General features: G+C 41.9%; 1 protein-coding gene across 4 annotated transcripts; it reads right to left on the bottom strand.

Moving 5' to 3' along the window:
- Nucleotides 1-4,289: 4,289 nt before the first annotated feature.
- si:ch211-256e16.3 (kelch-like protein diablo) lies at nt 4,290-17,381 on the bottom strand. Of its 4 annotated transcripts, none has more exons than XM_067233478.1 (12): nt 17,283-17,381; nt 16,404-16,740; nt 16,096-16,230; nt 15,814-16,005; nt 15,318-15,461; nt 10,830-11,016; nt 10,434-10,580; nt 9,524-9,652; nt 8,852-9,028; nt 8,343-8,489; nt 8,067-8,232; nt 4,290-5,256 (listed from the first exon to the last, which is right to left on the bottom strand). In XM_067233478.1, the coding sequence occupies exons 2-12, from the start codon at nt 16,680-16,682 to the stop codon at nt 5,085-5,087; spliced, it is 1,875 nt and encodes a 624-aa protein (XP_067089579.1). In that variant the 5' UTR covers nt 16,683-16,740; nt 17,283-17,381; the 3' UTR covers nt 4,290-5,084. The 4 variants fall into 4 exon arrangements, with proteins under 4 accessions (XP_067089579.1, XP_067089583.1, XP_067089581.1 ...); XM_067233482.1 differs by having other exon boundaries at nt 16,147-16,230; XM_067233480.1 differs by having other exon boundaries at nt 16,404-16,699.
- Nucleotides 17,382-23,376: the final 5,995 nt, after the last annotated feature.

Below are 23,376 nucleotides of genomic sequence, written 5' to 3'. Positions count from 1 at the left end.
ACATTTTAAGGTATAACTTGTTTCTGTAAGTTAAACTATATGAAAGGTAGAGGAATTTGTTTGACAATTTAGTTGAATATCAGAAAAAGAGCAGGCAGCAGTGTGCCACTCTGCTTGCTGCTCATTCATAAAAATCAAGTAGCAAACATTTTAATGTATTTCACTGTCATAATTCAAAATTGGCTGAATATTTGAAAAAGTTGAATCATTTGGGAATAGCTGAATGTCTTGTGAACATTTTAAAGGTTGAATGGTGTCTCTAGCTGAAAGTATGCTGAAGAAGTTACGTTTGAAAGAGGAGGAAGCTTTTTAATGATATGAAAGGATTTACCATACTTTTAATGGGAGAATAATTTGCACAAAAACCTTAATATATATTTAAAAGTATAAAAGTGAGAAATGAGAATAGTCATAGCACATCTCCTGAAGGAGCTGAACGTTTTGATTGCAAAATTGTAGGAATCGGTCAAAGTATGCAGGACTAGTCAAAAAACCTACGGAAGAACTAAGAAGTGGATAAACAATAGTGAGAATGGTAATATATATGTGAGAGAACAAAGGTTGTGCCTTTGCCGAAGGCAAAGCACACCCAATGAGACACTAAATATATAAATGTTACATGTATTTGTGTATATAAATAGATTTACGTGATTTAGATTTCATGTGTTCACATTTATTTATTTATACTTTCATTTCTCCACGGTGTAACTTGTTGCAGCAAAATAAATCTGTAGTCCCCATTCAAAAGTCGGGAGTCAGGCGGCTGAGCGGTTAGAGAATCGGGCCAGTAATCAAAAAGTTGCTGGTTTGATTCCCGGCTGTGCAAAAATGACGTGTCCTTGGGCAAAGCACTTCACCCTACTTGCCTCGGGGGAGTGTCCCTGTACTTACTGGAAGTCGCTCTGGATAAGAGCGTCTGCTAAATGACTAAATGTAAATGTAAAAGTCAGGGGGCAGGTTAAAGCCTCTGATTAGTGAATGAACAGTATTACCAGAGAATGTCTAATATGGGGAGAACTGTCACTCTCGGGAAACTTCCGGCTTCTGAACTAGTTTCATTTCCACTCTGGTTCCATATAAGGGCGCTCACCAGTGAGTGCAGAATGAATGGAGGTCTATGGAGCTATACCCCTCAAAATCCACTTTTCTACTAGACGTTTGTCTAGTAATTTGAATGTTGCATTCGAAAGGGGAGGCAAAGAAAATACACACTGCTGGGTGTTCGATTTTTTTAAAATTGCTTTTTTGTTCTAAAAAGCCTTTTAAAATGTCAAAGACGTCATACAATCAGCATTCATTAGCAGAATGCTAGCGTGTTATGGGCAACGACTCACCCTGTAAGAAATCGAAAGGACATAAGTACTCGTTCTTTCGACCTATAATCCATGTTTAACTTGCAAAAACTACAATCAAATCTGAGATTGCTCAACGACAATCAGGCAAAAGAGACCAATTTAGCCGTCATTGCCTCATGCCGGCGATCACCCCCAGTGGAACTCTGGTGGAACTGCAACCAAATTTGGTACAATGGGAGTGGACAGGCTCTCCCTAGACGGGCTCTGGTATGACACACCAGGCAGGCTCAACCAGTCGATCAAGCTCTCTTCGATCCAGAGGGATCGTCTCATTCGGCAGCCTCAATAGGGGTGTGCGATACTGCAAAATGTGGTATTGATCCGATACCAAGTAAATACAGGGCCAGTATTGCCAATACCAATACTTTTTACTTAGAAAAGCAGTTCATCTACTTTTGTGTCGGGGAAAGCAATGCCTCAATTTATGAAGTGAATGCATCATCAATATATTTTTTCGTGATCATTGAATGTTTTTGGGACTTTTCCTTTAATTAATTGTTCGTGATTATGATCATAATAAAAACACAGGACAAAGAGTTTTGTCAAAAATAGTGTTAGTATAGTGTGCTGCTGATTCGTGTTACTGCACGTGCACGCTGACAACAACTCACAGCATAGCTGGGGAGAGGCAAAGTGAGCTTGAGCTAAATTAGAGGAGCGGTGTTTGCACAACCACTATGATGTAAGGGGAGTTGTGTACTGAATGTAGACAAGAGAAATTGAAACTTAAGTATCGATCTCATCACGTCAGTATCAATCAATACTGATACCAACGTTGGTATTGATACTATCGATAGCCTACTTTAGATCGATCCGCCCACCCCTATGCTGTACCATCTCGCCAAGGATCGTGAACACATTTTCATTGATGTCTGTGTCAGTCAGGGCCGATATCATTGCTATAATTTTAGCAAAGCTCTCAATATGATGTAAAAAATTGTGAATTGGCAGTTGCCTCCATCTCTTCAGCTACAGCCAACATTTCGACCACTGTAGCATGCAATATTTCATTCATTGAATCCGCACTGGGTGCTGCCCTCTTGAATTAGTCAAAAGCAGTCGATTCAAGTTGAACCACCAATCAGAAGCTTTAACCCGCCCCCTGACTTGACGGGTGACGACAGATTTATTTTGCTGCAGCAAATTACACTGTTGATGTAAAAACAAATACCACCTCCTTTCGTTTTGCCGGAGAGTGCCGTGACCCGATCAGCTCTCACGATTTGAAAGCCTGTGGTAACGCGGCGTCCGGGATCAAATCTGGAATCACTACTGTTCGGATCCCACGCCTGTGTAACCTAACTAGCGCTCCCGCTTGCTTTCCCCTTCTGCGGCATTTCACTGCTTGAGCAAAGCCTAGCGCGGCTTTGACTAGAGCCCCCACTAATTCTGCGGCTGGCAGCAGAACAGTGGGGAATAAATCATGGCCACCAAGAAAACTCAAAGATTGTTCTTGCTCCGGCTATAACTTCTTAACTTCTGGATATTTGGCAGTTGCCACACCGGGGGGGGGGGGGGGGGGGGATTAGGATGAAATTAAGACAATACCATTAGTCATTTTAGTAAGTCAACATTTGTAATTTGAATACAAATCCAATACTTCAAAACAAGTGCACTGATTTTCTGTTGTCTTTGGTGAGACAAGTTTAGTCAAAAGATAAATAAGAAAATAAGACAGTACCATTCCCCAAACTATTTCAATTGGAATAGAAATTAAAATATATAATTTGGTCAGCCCAGCAGCAGTTGTTTTATCATCCGCTGTTGTTGTGTCCGGAGCAAAAAATGATGTTAAGGAAGAGTGCCCGGCAGAACTAGCATTATCCTTGTGCCGTTGCCTAGCGCAGGCATGCCGCTCTAAAGCCCCTTTCCCCCTACTACTCACGTCTATATCAATGCGACAGAGCTTACAGGAGGCACAATATTGATCTTTGCTGCTTTTAGTGGCAAAGTGGAGTTCTGAACTCCACGTAAGTTTGAAGGTCTTTCTTTTTGGCATCTGAAAGCCTACACGAGTGGTCAATTGCAACGGTGGGCAGGAAGGGTCAAAAAGGAGGACAAAAGGGGGGACAAAAGGGAGGAAAGGAGGACACGCAACAGCGGTCCGGACAAAGGGCTGGAAAACCGGACAAAATCCGGACGTCTGGTCACCCTAATCATGCACCGTCATCTCTTGGTACCGTCTGTCTGCTATGTACACTAGTGTCACTAAACTAGTATGGGGGAGGCAGTTAGAACCAGTTACAGCTGGGTTTTCAGAAGACATGTTGGTGTCTCGTACTTTGTAAATAAGGCTGATCCTGAAGTCAATCCCAAGGCCTACCCTCTGGTTCATGCTACACTGACCAAAACTTATCTTGGACCTTGTACAGCAAGCATCGAACTACAAGCAGCTCCGATAAAGACTTATGGAGGTAGTTAATATGATTGAATACATATCAACCTGTGTTGTTGAACTCCTATAGGAACCTTTTACACACCATCTCTGTGCATCGTATGATAAGCTACCAACACTGAAGGCATCCTTTGCTTTAAGCGCTGCACCATTCTCTTTCTCCCTCAGCTACAAAGACCCTAAACCACAGAATTGCAGAGTTCATTGTGATGGCTGCCGATGCTGAACCACTGAAAATTATCCTCCACCTTCCATTGCTCTGCGAGGACAAGAACGTGCCCTACGTTTTTGTACGCTCCAAGCAAGCCCTGGGGCGTGCCGCGTGCCTGTGGCGTTTCCCGACCAGATATCGTCACCTCCATCACCATCAAGGAGGGGTCTCAGCTGAAACCCCAAATCCAGTCAGTACAGCAAGTATGCTTAAGTTTATTCATTGTACCAAGCTACTCAATATTACGCATGATGGAAGCCATTAGTCTGTTGACTGTGATGAATAATCATTTTCATTCAATTTTTTGTAAAAATGTATTTAGTTTCATATCAACTTGTTTTTGTTTCATTACATATCTTTATTGAAAAGCCTCATAAGGACACACTGATCCAACAAAGCACACCGACTGAAACAGAACTGTGTAAAAGGCAGTACAAAAGGCAATTGTTAATAGACTTATAAATCACAGAACAAACTTACTTACACATTGTTGGCATTTTTGTTGTCACTCAAAAACAAAAGACCACGTAATGGATTCTTTTGGCCCAAAGAGCATCTTGTTGGGGGGAGCGGGACTTGGGAAAATACTGTTTTTTTGTTGTTGTTTTTTTAATTTTTTGGGTATTCTCATATCTTAACCAAGTCATCACAAAAATATGGTACAAAAATACACTATGGTGAGGAAAATATCTACACTGAAAAGGCAACTGACATCCAAACCATGACACACCCTGACTCCACTCTTTCACATTCTAGACAGCAAGAGCAAGGGTTTGACAAGAGGGATGGAAAATTCATCCATAAAGACACTTACCATAGATACGCACAAGGTGACGTTATTCTCTTGCTGCCACTGTGAAGAGACAAGCAATTGAGAAAATAACCTATTTTTTTCCGCAGCTGTCAACAAGGCATTAAGATTTCTCTTCCCTGTAGCTAAGGTTCAGAGAAACAGTGCCGTGTCCTGAGTGGCACAAGAGGGCACCATGCCAAGGTAGCTGCCTGCTGGTGATCCTCTCTAGAATGCAGAACTGCAATGTCCTGAAAAGAGGATAGGTGTCTGAAGACTGTTTGGCAGAGATGCACTGAGCTCTCCTACAGAAGGCATAATAGAGCTCCCCTGTCAGTCCACAGAGAACTCAGTCTCAGAAGCCGTGCCGGGGTGGCCCCCCCCGTGAGCGTCCTTCCTAATCTGGAGGGAGACGCAGCTTAGCCAGCTGCGGCTGGTGGGCATCTCCCCCACGATCTCCCAAGTGTCCGTCTCCTCACAGTACCGCTCAATGGTGTCGTGGTACCTGCAGAGGCAGGATACGTATGCTAGGTAAGACAATGGCTGCTACTACCTCCATTTTACATAAATTATTCCTAGGTTGTTGTGCCAAAACAGTTTTGAAATTGGTATTTGGGAGTGCATAGTTACTCCAATATTTTAACATTTACTTACTGTATGGGAAATTGCTGATCGAGAAACTAATTTGGCATTTCAAAGCGATATTAATCATTTAGTACAGTGTTTTTCAAAGTCTGGGGTCGGAAAATATGTTTTCATAATTATTTTGTCATTGGTTTTCTCTCAGGGTTATTTTTTTATTATTGACAGTACATCTGCAGACACAAATGTAGGTCAAGCTTACCCAAGTCAAAATAACCACTGTACGTTGAGAATGCAGGGTCTCCCGCAGCACTTTTCAGTTTACCCTTGTGTTGTCTTTGGGTCATTCTGACCCATCAGTCATTGTGACCCACCGTCGTATTGCGACAACTTTACTGCATACAAAAACAAAGTGAATCATTTTCTTTTAACCGTTGGGCTGTCTCAGACCCCCCACATCGCGAAGGTTAAAAGAAAATGCTTTTTATTTGTTTTGTATTGGGTAAAGTTGTCGCAACACAACGATGCTCCCGAAGGCAGCACAAGGGTTAAGACGGCCGCCTAAGCAACACGCCTTCCGCCTTAACTAAGTCGTCAAAAAAACAAACACAAACCTAACATTAATTTTACTTTAGTTTCGCTAGTTAAAACATCAACATGGATTGTTTTGTTGTCAGAATGAGGTCTAGAATCAGAACCACTTATTACTAGCACTGCTGCTAGGCAAGCTCCCACCAGCGAGACTAGCCATCCTGATTGTATTCTTCTTTCAAAGGAAAGCAGAAGAAATTAACTATTCTGCTAAGGTTCTTGATAAAAACATAACATTGAATGAGAAAGCACAGTTCGGCCTTTCAGCGCCCATGTTATCAAATTGGACCGGCCACACAGGCTGCGTGGCGCTGCTGCGTGGCTTGGTTTTTTAAAATCAAAATCGGCTGATTATGATAAAATACACCATATTATTTGATATATTTCAATACAATAAATATGTTATTATTTTACTACATTAATTGTAGACTGCGGTGAACATTTGTAAAGTTGTCAACTTTAGAATTATTTATTAAATATTACTTTGTAGGCCTACATACTTTACCAATATTCTCCCTATATAATTTAAGCTACAAGCTAAAAGTATAGTAGCCTATCGCACTGTCTGTCACGCAATGCGCAATTAATGCGGGTTCATGTTCAATTCTGCTAATTATTTTTGCACCTTCTTCAACAGGTTGTTGTCATAAAAACGGACAAGACATGGCTGTGACAGACTTCCTGTATCATAAAGCCGCAATCAAATCTTGTTTACATAAGCCTGCTCCCGTGTCGTCCTCCTTGTTGCTATGACAGCAAGTCCAAAATGAGTGTTGAAGAACCGAACAATCCAAGATCATGACAAATCGTCAATAATGCGTGCCTCAGTAGGCCCTACTACATGTTTCCGACTATGTTACAGTACATAAAAGAAAATGGGTTTAGTGACACCGGTATCAAGAGCATGACTGACCTTATTCAATTACATCTGACAGCACTTATAGACAACTTCAATCGCTACTTTCCAGAAGAGAGGTTTGATGGTACTTTGAGGGACAAGAAATTGATTTTAAAAAACTTTAATTTTGAAAGCCCACTGTCACTCCATGAGTTGACCTTAACTCCATCTGAGGAAAACTGAGCTACTACAGCTGACCAGTGACAGTACATTGAAATAACGACACGCAGTCATGAAGTTATCATTCTGACTGAGCATCGCATCTGAATATCCAGTGCTAAGTAAAGCAACTTCCAACTTCACATACAAATGTGAAGTTGGATTTTCCACTCTGACAAAAATAAAGCACAGAAATAGACTGAACTCTCATCCTGCACACCTGACTGGACTGTAATATTGAGGAAAACGAACCAGGCGCACCCGTCACATTAGCACCTAATGTAAGTACATTTATATGAGGAGTCTAATACTTATTTTGGGGGGGGGGAATCACCTGATCTTGGTTATTTTTGTGATTAAAACATGTTTTTACAAGACCGTTCTGTGATGATAATACTGTCAATATTGAGAAAATTAATGTGTTATTACTGATAACAATTAGAATGAATTATTTTGTTAAAACTCGTACAAATAAATAATAATTATAGGAAAATTGTATATTTGCAAACACCCTTTTTCATATCATTTGGGTTGCGATGGTTTGTCATTTTGAAAATGAGGGTTGCCAAAAAAAGTTTGGAAAACACTGATCTAGTACATTCAGCAGTTAAGAGTTGAGCCCAGTCAACTCCTTTCAGCAGGTAGTAACTAGAGCCCAACCAATAAAGGATTTTTAAGGCCGATACCAATACAAATATTTGGTGATAAAAAAAATCTGATATTCCTATATATATATATATATATAAAAAAATTATAATCCAGAAACGCGTAACAAAACAAACAGATTTCCCTAACACTCTGCCCGACTGGTTGGATCAGCTGGTTATAGGGTTTGTGGTGTTCTAAACATGAGTGTTGCCAACAGTGACATTGAAGAGTGCCCTCTGGTGGACAAACTATGCAACGCCAACACTCATAACATGGTTGAAGGGTCTTTCTTTTTCATTTATTGGCCATTATGAGCCTTGATTTTGTTTGTATTGTGAAGGCATAATAAAAAATATCAGCCATTATAAATGCCAATACCGTGAAAATGCCTAATATCGTCACGCCGATAAATAGGTAGGGCTCTAGTAGTAACTTACCTGTCCCAGCCTTCCTCCCCTCCCAGGACGTAGATCTTTCCATCCACCACCGCCACCCCAGGCCGGTAGCGCCTCTCCTTCATGGGGGAACACATGGTCCACTGGTTGGTCTTGGGGTCGTACCACTCCACCTTGTCTGTGTTCTCAACAGAGGCATGCCAGCCACCTGCAGGTCAAAGAGGGAGAGAATAATGAGTCATGGTGTAGTAGTAAAATGTATAAAAAGCATTTATTTCAATGTAATGCCTGAGCTTGGTCCCTGTAAGAATCCACTACCTATGACATAGATTTTTCCCTTCAGAGAGCAGGATGCTGATCCAGAGCGAGGAATATGCATGGGGGCGACTTCTGTCCACACTGAGGTTTTAGGATTGTACACCTGCGCCATCTCTGTGCCATCCCCTTCCTCTAGAACAGCCCCACCTAGAAGCAAGGGGGAAACACTATAATAGGATACATAAGAGAAGAGGCTACTGTAGGGGTTTTGTAATACGACTACAATGTATTCAAGAATAAAGAGTCCTTGGGTTTTTTGAAAGGTGCTATATCAATGTGATATTATTTTTTACTAATTAAAGACAGGGTTTTTTGAAAGGTGCTATATCAATGTGATATTATTTTTTACTAATTAAAGACAAGACTGATTTGTAGGTTAAATATGGTCAAATATTTGTGAAACTAAACTGTCTTAAGTTCTCCCCATCTGGAATAGGGCATGCAGAACTATTACACTTTTTATGTCAATATACAACACAATGTTATGAGGACGTCACCCCACTCTGTACCTGTAACATAGAGCAGGCCATCTAGGGCCACCACTGCAGGGCTGGTGACAGCCATCTTGACTGACTCCATGAACTGCCAGGTGTTGGTGTGAGGGTTGTAGCACTCTACAGAGTCCAGACGAGAGCGGCCCTCCCAGCCTCCCACAGCAAACACATACCCATCCAGCGTCACCAGACCTGGGGGTAAGCCTCACCTTAACTGAAATGCCTCCACATAAATCCACATCCACAGATTGGTGGCCTACTAGGTTGTAAGTGTTGAATCGTATCCACGTAGATTCTTGAAAATCGCATTTTTAGGGATGGGTCCGATACTGCACTTACACAAAATATAATAATAATCTGAATTCCAATAACAAATATCTTTTCTTTACAGTTCCGATAATAAAACCCATACTCTCAAATAGGCATCATTGAATAAGCTTTCAGTGCATGGAAACACCAGCTGCAGACAATTTTAGCGGTGTGGAAAAATCTCAATTTCAAATTTGTCCTTTATGCAATTGATCATGATTTGATTAAGGATAGGGTTTGAAATTGCGACCATTTTGGTTGCATATGCTCCCAAAATTGTGTGCAGATAACCGTTATGGTACCAGTTTTAATTTCTTTATTAATGTACAAATGTATAAATGTACATTCTTCATGTACATTGAACAGTGATAGACTTACCTAACTCTGAACGAGCTACGTTCATGGGTGCCATCTCCAGCCAGGAGTCAAAGCTGGGGTCGTAGCGCCACATCTCCCTGCTGGCTGACCCATCAGGGAACTCTCCTCCAGCCAGGTACAGAGTTGAGCCTGAGGAGGAGAGAGATAAAGGGAAATATATATATATATATATACAATCCAACAGAATAACATCACAGCAGAGGGAAAATATCAATGTGAAATTTGAGATTGAAACCCACCTCTACTATGAAAATACAACCATTTTGGTCGCATATGGTCTCGAAATCGTATCCATAAATAATCATTATGGTGCTGTTTTAATTTCTTGGCTAATCTGCCTACTGCACAGTAGGAGCCAGCTGATCCACCATTCTATCCAACGTTACACAACCTTATCTTTACGTTCTTCACTTTAATGCAGATTTTAGATTGGTTAATATTAGCAGTTAATCACTCCTTGTCACTGCGCTCCGTTGTCACGTGACAGGGAGCTAACTCACGCTCAAAATTTGAAGAGCTGAAAAGACAATATGAACATTTTGGTGAGTTCTCCAAAAATGTTGCTGTGCTCCTAACATTTTTAAGTTGGGAGCACCAGTACTAGCAAGTAAAACATTTCATTTGAAGCCCTGTAGACAATGTTGGTGTCAAAATGTTCGCCTTGGTCCCAATTGTGTTGCTTGCATCGCCGCGAACGTTCCATTTGACCTGACAGGGAGCCAACTAGCACGCAAAATAGATCTATAACATTAAAAAAATTATGCGGCCCTAATATTTTGTGGGTGCTCTTAATTTTTGGCTTTGTTGGGAGCACCAAGTACTACCAAGTAAAAAAGTTAATTTCGAGCCCTACATTTATAATTGAATTGCCTGTAATCAAATGAAGTATCGTGAGCCACTTCCTCCTCACCTGACACCACAAGGCCATGCTTGCTGACAGCAAAGGGCAGACAGGCCAGGCTCTTCCACTGGCCGGTGAGGGGGTCAAAGCTCTCCACGCTACGCAGGACCACCTTGTCGTCCTCCCCGCCCACCGTCACAATCACCTCAGCTGTCCCTGTCACCGTGAAAATAAGAGAGAGACAGGGGAAGAGGGACTGATCTGATCAGCCATATGGATTTAGGAGTTCAAAGTGAGGACAATAGAAGATTCAATAGAAGACAATCCTTCCAGGCATGCTTGCCTTCCCAAAGATATTTGTTTTTTGAGTTTTGTTTACCCTTAAGGGCACATTCAATTACTGCATTTGGCCGTTTTAAGAGCTGGATTGCGCATGTGTTTAGGTGACCATAGTGTGTGTGTTACCTGTAGACCTGCGTGGGCGTGCTCTGGGGCAGTACAGCTCTCCTCTGCGGTCCTGCAGCAGGAGGTAGTCCTTGGCCTCAGAGATGAGCCTCTGACAGCGCTGCGACTCCCTCACCACCTCCAGGGACTCAACCACATCATGGAGGTAGTAGGGGCTAATCAGAGGCAGGCGGATGTGCTCTAGGACCTACACAGATACACAGGGAAATACTTCAAGTTCACTGCAAAACATCCAAGTGTGATTAACTTGTTTTTAAGATTTCCAATCTAATAGGATTTGTTTCTAGTATAGGTGGATAGTGACTTAAAATAGTTGTTTACTTAAATTACTTTAATTCCGGGGATCTCAGCTAGGATTGAGGCCTGCCTCACAGACATCTCCGCCTGGATGACCGAGCACCACCTCCAGCTGAACCTCGCCAAAACAGAACTTCTCATCATCCCGGCTAAACCCTCCATCTCCCACGATCTCTCAATCACCCTGGGATCTGCGACGGTGACCCCTTCATCCTCTGCCAGGAACCTTGGGGTTACCATGGACGACGAGCTCTCCCTCACGGCCCACATTGCTGCGGTCTCCCGGTCGTGTAGATTCACCCTCTACAACATCCGGAAGATCAGGAGATACCTGTCTGAGCACTCCACCCAGCTGCTAGTCCAAGCACTCGTCCTCTCCAAGTTGGACTATTGCAACTCGCTGCTCGCTGGTCTCCCAGCATGTGCAACCCGCCCTCTTCAGAGGATTCAGAACGCGGCGGCCCGCCTGGTCTACAATCTACCCAGACGCTCCCATGTTACCCCGCTCCTCATCTCTCTCCACTGGCTACCTATCATGGCACGTATCAGATTCAAGACCCTGGTATTGACCTTCCGAGCAGTGAACGGGACTGCACCCGTCTACATCAAGTCTCTCCTGCAGCCTTACACCCCCACCCGTCACCTAAGGTCTTCTTCAGACAACCGCCTGGTGGTCCCACCGCTCAAGACCGCCCGGTCCCAACACAAGCTCTTCTCCTGTCTGGCCCCCCAGTGGTGGAATCAACTCCCCACCTCCATCAGAGACACTGACTGTCTCTCCACCTTCAAGAAAAGGCTCAAGACGCACTTGTTCCGGGAGTACAACGGTACTTAGGAACGGTTCGCTTGACCCGATGTTAGTTTCCTCAAGGATCACAATGACTCTTGCTTAGAGACTTGTTGCTCTTGTGGTTAGTGGTAACTGATTTAAATTTTTGATCTCGCTGTGATATATTGTTTTATTACTGTTGCTTGCTTTTTTCCACAGGTACACTTGCACTTATAACTGTTCATGTTGTTTAATTGTAACTTGTTTAACTACATGCTCTTATGGTTCTTCCCTTTGGCACTTACTTTGGTTGTTCACAATGTGTGCTTCATGTTTTGGCTACTCGCGATGTTTTTTGGCTATCTTATTGTTATGATCAGTGACCTATGCACTTTGTAAAGCTCTCTCTTGGAAGTCACTTTGGATAAAAGCGTCTGCTAAATGAATAAATGTAAATGTAAGCAAAGTGACGTCAGTAGCCGCTCTTCTTCCGCTCCCTGCTGACCGAGCTACCCGTCTTGTTCGGTAGGGGGCGGTGTGCACATCTGAATTGCATTACATTACATTGCAAATGTGCCGGGAAATTGATTGATTTGCCGGGTCTTTAGAGCAGCGTTCCCCAACCGGTGCCCGTACCGGTCCGTGGGTCATTTCGTACAGGGCCGCACAAAAAAGAATTATTAACATTATTTCCTTTTAATTGATTATCAGAGTCTGAAAGACGTTTTATTCTGAAAAATGACCTGATTCTCTCCTTCTCCGCGAGCCTTTTCCCCCTGAGCAAAAAATCTCTGCAAAGACATGTGTTTACTCATTTTTTAGCAAGTTTGTGGGCTTTATTGAGCGGTATCATGCGCGTCTCTTCCTCTTGACACATGACAAGTGATAGTTACCACTCAATGAAGCCTGTTTGAGACAACAACTCCATCGGTGTTTTGGATGAAGGCTATCCTGAGATCGCCACTAAAGCACTGAAAAACCTTCTTCCATTTCCAACATCAAGCGGGATTTTCTGCCGTGACAGCAATCAAACAAAATTATGGAATAGGCCTAAACTGGATATAAGGAACGCACTTCGGGTGTCACTGTCGTAGCTTATAGTCACACACAACAGTGGGACTGACACATCGAAAGCTAGCTAGTAACAATATAATGATGGAAACCAAGAAACTTAAAGATGGGGCTGAAAAATTTAGACAAAAATACATCACATTCACTAGACATGGTTTTGTCAATTGAAAAAATGGCTGTTTATTTTACATAAAACTCCAAAAACTATTTTTCGCTTAAATCAGCTAATCAGCTCCGCGCGCTCGCATTAGGTGTGGAAGTCACTAACTAGGATCACATCAAACCCAGAATGTGCATGCATTAGCAGCGCAGCTGTCCAGGGCCTATCTTTCCTCCCAGTCCGTCCCTGCCGGTCCTTGAAAATATGTCTTTCATGAAAGCGGTCCGTGGCGCAAAAAAGGTTGGGGACCGCTGCTTTAGAGGACGCATCACAGATCATGGCGCTCCCTCAAATTGTGCAAACACTGTTAGAATTAGCTGAACAGGTAGAATCTAATAATATATCTGAGGCTGATGCCCGTGACCGAGTAGAACAAGTCATAGAGAGCTTGGCTGCATACTCTGCCGTCACAGATTTACACATTAATAGTAGCTCTGCCACTGTTTTAGTCATTGTTTGACATCAAGTTGCTCAGTCTGTGATGCGTCCTCTAAAGACCCGGCAATTCAATCAATTTCCTGGCACATTTGCAATGTAATGCAATGCAGATGTGCACACCGCCCCCTACCGAACAAGACGGGTAGCTCGGTCAGCAGGGAGCGGAAGAAGAGCGGCTACTGACGTCACTGCTGCGCCGCTCAGAATGCTTTTTCGTTCATTTTGCATTTCTGCAAATGTATTTACATTTACAGTCATTTAGCAGACGCTCTTATCCAGAGCGACTTACAGTAAGTACAGGGACATTCCCCCCGCATTTGAATTTGAATTGTGATCACGATTTTGCAGCCACGTTTTTAAAATGAAAATGCATTTCTGGAAATGTATTTGAATTTGAATTGTGGTCACGATTTTGCAGCCACGTTCTTAAAATGAAAATGCATTTCTGGAAATGCATTTGAATATTCAAATGTTACATTTCAAATTGAATTTTGGTATCTATTTGCTGGGGCATGTTTTGAAAATTAAATCTCAAATGTCTATTTCTTTTTCATTTTAATTAAGTGAAAGATTGACCACTCCTGAAGAAAATGAAAATGCAAATAGGATGATTGATTACTAATTTCATTTCTGAAATGCAAATGCATTTCTGGAAATGCATTTGAATTGTGGTAACGATTTGCTTCCATACTCATTTCCCCTGCAAGAAGGAAAATTGATAAGCTATAGCAGCCTCAGTTGTAAAAATATTGGGCAATCCGGTGCAAAACGATCCTAACCTCTATGACACCTTAAGCGTTTCCCTTCTATCGATATTTCCAAGCATTTAGCCTACTCATATTGCATTAATTCATTAAGAACCCCCTTTGAAACAAGCTATTGTAACACCATTGTCACCGGCAGTATTTCAGATGGAATCGCGATTCAAACAGTACCATCTGCTGACTGAAAATATGCCACCCAAAACGTAAATAAGCTTGACATTTATTTAGGGGGACATGGCTAATTCAAAAAAGGTTTGTTGGAAGCGATCATTGTTAGTAACGATGCCAAATTTGGTCTCAGTCTAGAGCCCTGCGTGGAGAAGCTGACCCCGGTAAATTGTGCTACGAACAAGCTACAGTAGCCTAGCTGCTGTTGCTAGCCAAACTTCACTGAGCAGCACTTGTGCTAGCTGCCGCATCATAGGATACCAGTGGAGGAAAATGACGTTTCATTCAGTAGTTTCAGTTTGGCAACTACTTGTTTTCTCTCGTCTTTTGTCTTCCTTTTTTGTGATCTGCTCGGGGAGTTGCATTTCATTTAGCAAATTGGTTTTTGCATTCACTTAACTCTTCTACTGTCTCATATTAACCAACTGAAATGACGTGCTTTGCTGCGCAGTTGCTGCAATCGATGGAATAGTCCACAGTAGTATCGGGTCGGAGGGGAAGCCTGCGTTGACACAAATAGAATAAACGCTCTGTTGGCATCTTTGTTGATACTTTTGGGGAAGGTTATGACTTTTAATTGATTTGTATTATTATTATAGTTATTATTGATCATATAGTATTTTTATGGAGTCTTTCAAGGTGCCTCCTGGCAGCTGGGGGCCCCAGGTGGTTGCCTACTTTGCCTAATGGGTAAGTCCGCCCCTGCGCGCACACAGACACGTGCATAGGCAACACAAGCTGGCAGACAGATGGGATTAAACACAGCTCAATAAGTCTTTCTACTGTACCATAGAAGACACAGGTCATTCAAATACTCAAACCTTCTCAAAGCTCTGCCTTCGGGTGGCACACTTGTCCAGCCACAACATGGCCGCCTCAAACACAGCCTCCTCTTGGAGTACATTGAGATGGTCGCTGGCGATGATCTCTGTCAGTTTGTCTACACACAGAGACAGGAATTCCTCCTACAATGGAAAATGCAGTGAGGATGTGGGCCCATTCCTTTATTTTACTCCTTTTAACTCGTTCCTTAACGCCACTGAGCTGACTGGGTGTAAATGGCGAAAGTTACCGTACACAAACATTGACAGTGGCTAGGATCCAACCACACAGAAAAGGTTGAGGAACTACAACAATAAAATACTCACTCGCTCCCTTTTAAAAGTTCCTCCTTTATTTCATCCCTTCCTTTTGCTCATCCATACGTTTCCTCCACATTTCAATAAATCAACTCATCCCCTTTTCCCCCCTACATTCTTTCCATCCCATCATCCATCCATCACCCCTCTCTCCATCCATCTGTATTCCCTCTCTCACCTGCTGACAGACAGTGCAGAAGTGCTGGAGGATGAAGTCCATGCTGCGTTTCTCCAGCTCCGTACAGGAGTGGGCCTCGGCAAAGCAGTGGATCCCCACACAGTTCATCTCATCCATCTGACGCTCCATGAAACGGCAGCAGGCTTCTCGCACAGCCATCACATCCAGCAAGTTTGCTGCCGCTAGCAGGGCCTGTGCAGGACGAGTGGGATTTTAGGCGGATATGGTAACTATAGGCCTAAAGTAACTGCAAACTGGAAAGGTGGGGTGGGGGGGATGCACCTGTACATTGGCCTTGGAGATGACCACCTCCGCTGTGTAGGCATAGCTCACCAGCATGCCAATCATCTGAGGCTCCACCCCATTGATGGCCACCCTCTCCTGCCTGGACTCCATGAGGTCAGTGGAGAACATGGCCTGATGATAAAACAATAGACATTTACAGAGATTAGAATAGTCTTGTTTAAAGAACTCATTCAGTGGGATATGTGTATGTTACTTTGGATAAAAGTATCTGCTAAATTTATAAAATGTTGTAAGTCCATTGAAAACAAGACCAGTATACAAGATCAATAGTGGTTGTTGTGTACCTGAAAGTAGGAGCTGAAAGATGCTAGTACAATGCGATGGCAAGGGAACTCTTGTCCCCCACAACACAGAGTCACGTCACAGAAGGCATTGTTGAGTCGCAGACTGTTCAGGCCTTCAAGAACCTTGTTAGGGTGCCTGGCTTCCACAAACACATAGTCTTCACTGTCCAGAGAGGCCAATGGCAGGCTAGAGTCCTCCAGGACTGGTGAGGGAGGCAGGGTGGCGGTGACAGGAGGAGAAGAGGGCGAGATGATGTTCACCTCGATGATTTCAGCCATTCTCACTTTAGATAAGACTAGATGTGAGAAACACGTGTTCCGTCGTTACGTTGTCTACCTTTGGGCTAAATAAATAAATAAATAAAATACACTTGAATGATTTGTGCATGACAAACTCACTGTTTGGGATAAGGTATCTTACAGATTCCTATTCATTTCTAACTTGACATCCTACACTAGAAACATTTTACAGGGCAGAATAAAACAACACTGATAATTTCAAATGCAAAGACCAGTTCAGTGGTTTCGATTTAAAGCGACCACGGACTACTCCAAGACTGTCAAGTAGAACTGTTTGTGCCATAGAAATAAGCATAAGAAAATATGTAAACCAAGTAAATAGCTGAATAACAAAGGAGGTATTATCATCAATCACCGTCCGTATTACTGATTAAGTCTTTGGGGAGGGCCGACTAGGGCTGCACTGTCCCGTACTAATGCAGCCTACTGCACTACTACTTCAGGCAACTGGCTTTCTAGCTATTGATGATAGCCTCTAGTTACTTGTTAGCTAATGTTTCAACATTAAATTTTAACCAGTTGTATATACATAAAATTACAAAAAAAATATGATGGCATCTTGGTGTTCCACTACATTACCTGTTCAACATTGTTGAAGAAAATGTACAGTCCAAATTCAGCTTCTCCCAAACAAACAAAAAATGTTTGTCAAGAGTCGTGACTAGTCGCCATTCCTTCTTCTGCCTTCTGAGTCTGTAGCAGTTCATGCACACCTGAAAAGCGTTTACCGCCACCTGCTGTTTTGGCCCCAAAAAAATGCTTGTTCTTAGATGTTTTACGGCAGTTGGCAACCACGTAGGCTAGTTGCATTACTCCCACTTCCAGGTTTTATTATAACTCTGTGTCCATTCATTTCAGACCCAGTCACGCTGTTTCCAGTCCCACCATTCCGACCAGGGATGTAGTGGGGGCTAAACGCACGTAAACGCCGTTTACTCACCTCCCGAAATTCGGAAATAGCTTTATCCACCTCTTAATTGCAGAAATTGCGTTTATCCACCTCTAAATAGCGTTTATGCGCGTTTACGCACATCTAAGTTCCCTGCGCCTCGTATTCTGCTGTTGGAATAATCCGAAATAAATTTGGTGTAATTTTAAAACACCAAAGACTAAATTTCATATTGTTTAAGATATAAACGATGTAGTCTGGATCGTTTAATCTGCGCTGTAGGGTCTGTGACCCTCCAATCAATGCGTTGCGGCTGCGGCGGCGACACCAATCAGGATCCACGAAGTAGGCTATGTAAACCTACACACACGTTGTGGATTAGTTTTCCTGTTCGGATTGGATTAATTAGTCATGGATATCAGGCGATTTTTGAAGAGACCATCGAGTGCTCCCACGGTCTGTGTACCTTGTGGCCATTGGTTTTTCTAATTTGCAACCCGTGTTGACAAACGCAAAATAGGGCCGTAATATCGTTTTGTCACTTTAGTAAATCGAACACACATTTAAGTATAACGGCTTGTTTTTGGTTGTTTCGTTTTTTTTGGAATAATGAAATAACCATATAACACAAATGGTATAACGAGCCATTAATCGTTGTTTTGATTATTCCATATCCTTTATGCTGATATCTGCAAAAGATGAAAAATAGGCTCGTAATATCGATTTGTCCATTTCGGAAGTCAGAACCAGAGGATGGGGAAATGCGTGGTATCCGTTGTTTTGTTTTATTTTGGAATAACGGAATAACCATATAACACAAATGGTATTACGAGACATTTACTCGTTTGTTTGATTATTCCATATCCTTTATGCTGGTATCTGCAAAAAATGAAAAATAGCCTCGTAATATCGTTTTGTCCATTTTGGATTTCAGAACCAGATTATGGGGAAAGGCTTGGTTTCCGTTGTTTTGTTTCATTTTGGAATTACGGAATATCCATAAAACACAAACGGTATAACGAGCCATTTACTCATTTGTTTGATCGGCCGTATTATGCATACTGGCACAAGTGAAAAAGAGAGAGAGGGGGGAAAATGTGAAACTATTGGGGGTGTTATTACTTGCGAACACCAGAGGGCAGCAACGACTAGCTTTAAAAAAAATGTTCATGTGATCTGCAGGCCTACAATCTTGACGACATGGCAGCAGGTTCTTTAGTAGAAGACACACGCACCAAACTGAAGGCACATGTTGACCGCGTTTGCTAGTTGCTACTTAGTTAATAAATCTTTGATGAACCCAAGTTTCTTTAATATATATTAAGTTTCTTTAATATATATTAGAAACATTACAAGACGGGGCTCCAGTGTGTGTTCAAACAAGGCCAAAAGTGCCAGACGGTATCAATCACACACGTGCAAGTAACACTCCACGCCCCAACCCTCCCTCCCCCCACCTAAATGACGCTTTCAGTTCTGTTGTACGTCTTAATGAAGTGCATTGAGGCAATCATCGTGAGCAAGTTGAGGTCATGTGGGTTTACATAGACACACAACTGACACTGTTGTGGATACTTTTCTGTTCTGATCATATTCTATGTCCAAATTCAACTTCTTAAAAATCCAAAAACAGCTTAATGAAGAACTTTAATGAAGTGCATCGAGGCAATCATTGAGCAAATCTTCCCTTTTTATTTATAAAAAAACATTATTTTCTCATGTAACTTTTATTCAGTTTGGATTAAATGTAGAGTTAACTTGACCCAAAACATTACATTTAAATCTATTCAATTTTGCAAAAGGCCATTGTACAAGGCCATACAATTGTCCTTACATCCATCAATGTACAACACGTTTTAGCCTACATCAATGCATTCATACCCTGTGACACACAATTTAAAAATGTCCTTTGAAAGAAAATTTCTGTTCTGCTTGTGATGATTTGTATATCAGCCTACACTTCTGTGCTTAAAGTTAGTATACTAGCTTTAGGGGGGGGGGGGGGGGGGGGCAGCAGTTACATTGGGGCCAGAGGTTCTGTTAGAGGGGCCAGTTACATTAAACATTATTGTTGTCATATAGTTTTCTTCACTGCAGTGCAGGCATTAACAGGCAAATGCAGTGGCACCCCCAGAAATGTTTTATAGGAGTGGCCAGATGGGGCCACTGAAATCCTGGGGTGGCGTTCCAAAATCACAAGTCATAACTGAATTTCAGCAATTGTATTATGCTGTTGTAGTATTTAGGTTAGTTGAAAACAGCAGCGGACTGGGGAAGGGTGACAGGATCTGAGTGTGGAGATACGTGGATTTATATGCCGGAATGTTTTATATACAGTACACAGTCATCTTTTGTGCAGGATACAGAGAGAATAGAGTATAGAGACTTGTTTAAACAATTCGAAAGCGTGAGAAGGTAAAGAAGTGAGTGGAGAAAAGAGAAACAGCAAAGTGCAACACCCTCCCATTACCATTATCTCTAATTCACTCTCCTGAGTCTCATCTGTGTTGTATGTCTGAAAACTGCTATAGTATGGGCCTACACGAAAGTTATTAAGTCATTGGACTTGTGTGGGGAGGGTTTGACAAATGTGATGACTGTATTCCTCCACAGATACCATGGGCTTGGACATGGAGTTGGACCAGTTACTTTTCACTTTGACTTGATGGGTGTGACCTGTGAAGAATGAATGGCACCATGCAATGGTGAAGGGCTATAACCCAGGGTTGATTGCAACTGGTGTTGGAAAACACATGTAGTAGGGCAGAATAGAGGAACTGGGCACAAGGTACTGGTTTGGTCCTTGGTTAGTCCCCAAAAACGTGGCAGAAACAGCAGAAACTATTCGATGGCATTGCATCAAGGCCCAATTGGAGCAGAAGTCATAGAATATTTACAATTGTAGTAGGCCAATAGATCTGTTTTAAAAGTTCAGGGGTGTAATTTGTTGGATATAAAAGGTGAAGCACAGACAAAAGGGAAATCAGATTTTCCTGGGAACCCTCTCGTTGCTGCTCCGTGCTGTTTTTGGACTTTGAAGAAGTTGAATTTGGAATATGATCAGAACTTTGAAAAAAGTATCCACAACAGTGCCTCTGTCAGTTGTGTGTCTATGTAAACTGCAAAGGTAGCCCACATGACCTCAACTTTGTTACTATGATTGCCTCAATGCACTTCATTAAGACGTACAACAGAACTGAAAGCGTCATTTAGGTGGGGGGAGGGAGGGTTGGGGCATGGAGTGTTACTTGCACGGGTGTGATTGATACCGTCTGGCACTTTTGGCCTTGTTTGAACACACACTGGAGCCCCGTCTTGTAATGTTTCTAATATATATTAAAGAAACTTAATATATATTAAAGAAACTTGGGTTCATCAAAGATTTATTAACTAAGTAGCAACTAGCAAACGCGGTCAACATGTGCCTTCAGTTTGGTGCGTGTGTCTTCTACTAAAGAACCTGCTGCCATGTCGTCAAGATTGTAGGCCTGCAGATCACATGAACATTTTTTTAAAAGCTAGTCGTTGCTGCCCTCTGGTGTTCGCAAGTAATAACACCCCCAATAGTTTCACATTTTCCCCCCTCTCTCTCTTTTTCACTTGTGCCAGTATGCATAATACGGCCGATCAAACAAATGAGTAAATGGCTCGTTATACCGTTTGTGTTTTATGGATATTCCGTAATTCCAAAATGAAACAAAACAACGGAAACCAAGCCTTTCCCCATAATCTGGTTCTGAAATCCAAAATGGACAAAACGATATTACGAGGCTATTTTTCATTTTTTGCAGATACCAGCATAAAGGATATGGAATAATCAAACAAACGAGTAAATGTCTCGTAATACCATTTGTGTTATATGGTTATTCCGTTATTCCAAAATAAAACAAAACAACGGATACCACGCATTTCCCCATCCTCTGGTTCTGACTTCCGAAATGGACAAATCGATATTACGAGCCTATTTTTCATCTTTTGCAGATATCAGCATAAAGGATATGGAATAATCAAAAAAACGATTAATGGCTCGTTATACCATTTGTGTTATATGGTTATTTCATTATTCCAAAAAAAACGAAACAACCAAAAACAAGCCGTTATACTTAAATGTGTGTTCGATTTACTAAAGTTTACCTCCCACTCCCACAGATGCCCGCTAAAGGCCTCAAGTACAGAGTGATCAATTCACGTTTGTAAACGTTGTTTTGGTTTGCACAACATTGCATTAAGACAGGGACAAACGGCTAGCCTACTATTAATAACGTTCTTTTAATTACGACGATGCAGATACAAGCCAACCTTACCGGTTCCATCCAAATAGGCCTAATGAAACGTAAAAATGAATAAACAGGGTTGTCAAGCCTCTGTGAAGGGGCTGAAATGCGTGTGTCTCACGGTCCGGTCAATGCGTGTGTGTGTATGTGGGGGGGGGGGGGGGGGGGGGGGGTTGTTGAAAAAGACGTGAAAGCTCGTCTGGGGGGGGCTTGACGACCCTGTAAATAAATAAATACTAAAATTCATAGTTTACCCACCTCTATTTCTACCACTACACCACTGATTCCGACACTGTCTCCACATTGCCATACCCGCCATGTTTACCGTAAACATGTTATAATTTGTTGTCTGTCCTGTATAGCCTACATTTTCTACATGATGTCAGAATATGCTCAACTGTCTCAGCTTCATGGCATAGATCGCAATCAGTGGCGCCTTAATGCATGGGCTTACCTGGGCTTAAGCCCGGGGCCTCGACCAATCAGAGGCCTCTTAATAATAATACAAAATAATAATGATGATAAACGTCCGTATTCGCGGTGTCATTACTCTGCTCTACAGTTACATGGTGGGCCGAGCCCGCGTATCTGCTTTAGTTTTTGAAATGACCTGTCCCCGTCGATGGAGGAGCTGGATTTTTGATATTATCAACGTCGTTTTTTTCTTAAAACATTTTCGTTTGTTGGCACATCCAATTCTTGCAAATTTTTTCTGTAGCTTAGTTCAAAGTTAGCAACTTTATCAGGTAATTGTCTCAACTACCTAAACTCTCCAACCAACCAGAACTCGTGTATCATCTTGTTAGCTAATTGAATGGTTCGTAAAAAGATCTGCTGATACTAAAAACAACGTAAGTGACCATGCGTCAAGTAGCTAGCCCAGTAAGCCTCCAAGTCTCGACACCACAATGGTAGCTCGGTTGAGTTTTAATTAGTGTGTTTTCTGAAAGCAAAAACACTATTGTTATTCTGCATACTTATTGTTGGAATGCTGCTTCAGCATTCCAACAATAAGTTCCAATATTCCAAATAAGTATTGTTCTTTGAATCTTTGTTCAACTTCTTCATATTAATATTATTCTATTTCTTCCGCGACACTTTTCAGCGCCTATAAATCTTCAGCTATTAAAACCATTCAGCTATCAACAAATTCAGCAGTTTCAGGCTATGACTGCTATGACTTTTCAGCTTTGTACCTCTTATGCTTGAATTAATTTAAATCAATATTCATAATATTTGTAACATGGTTTTCCAATTGAGGTTTTTTTCAAATCCTCTTAAACGTCTTCAACTTTCTAATCCTTCTTCTTCCTCAATCTTTCAGCTACAGCCACCATTTAAACTTTAAAATGTTGACAAAACCCTAAACTATTTTTTTTAATTCAGCTTTTTTATATCTATTCAACTTTTTTTAATATCACTGATTATGTTTCATGAGTTTTTCAAACCGTTTCTGAGATTTACATGGTTGTGAATGTGAGAGCCTAGAGTGCTGACTGAAACGCTTAGA

The sequence above is a fragment of the Osmerus mordax genome, chromosome 3 (assembly GCF_038355195.1).
Source record: "Osmerus mordax isolate fOsmMor3 chromosome 3, fOsmMor3.pri, whole genome shotgun sequence".
NCBI lineage: Eukaryota > Metazoa > Chordata > Actinopteri > Osmeriformes > Osmeridae > Osmerus > Osmerus mordax.
Note: the sequence above shows the minus strand (reverse complement) of the source record. Positions and strands in the feature narration are given on the sequence as shown.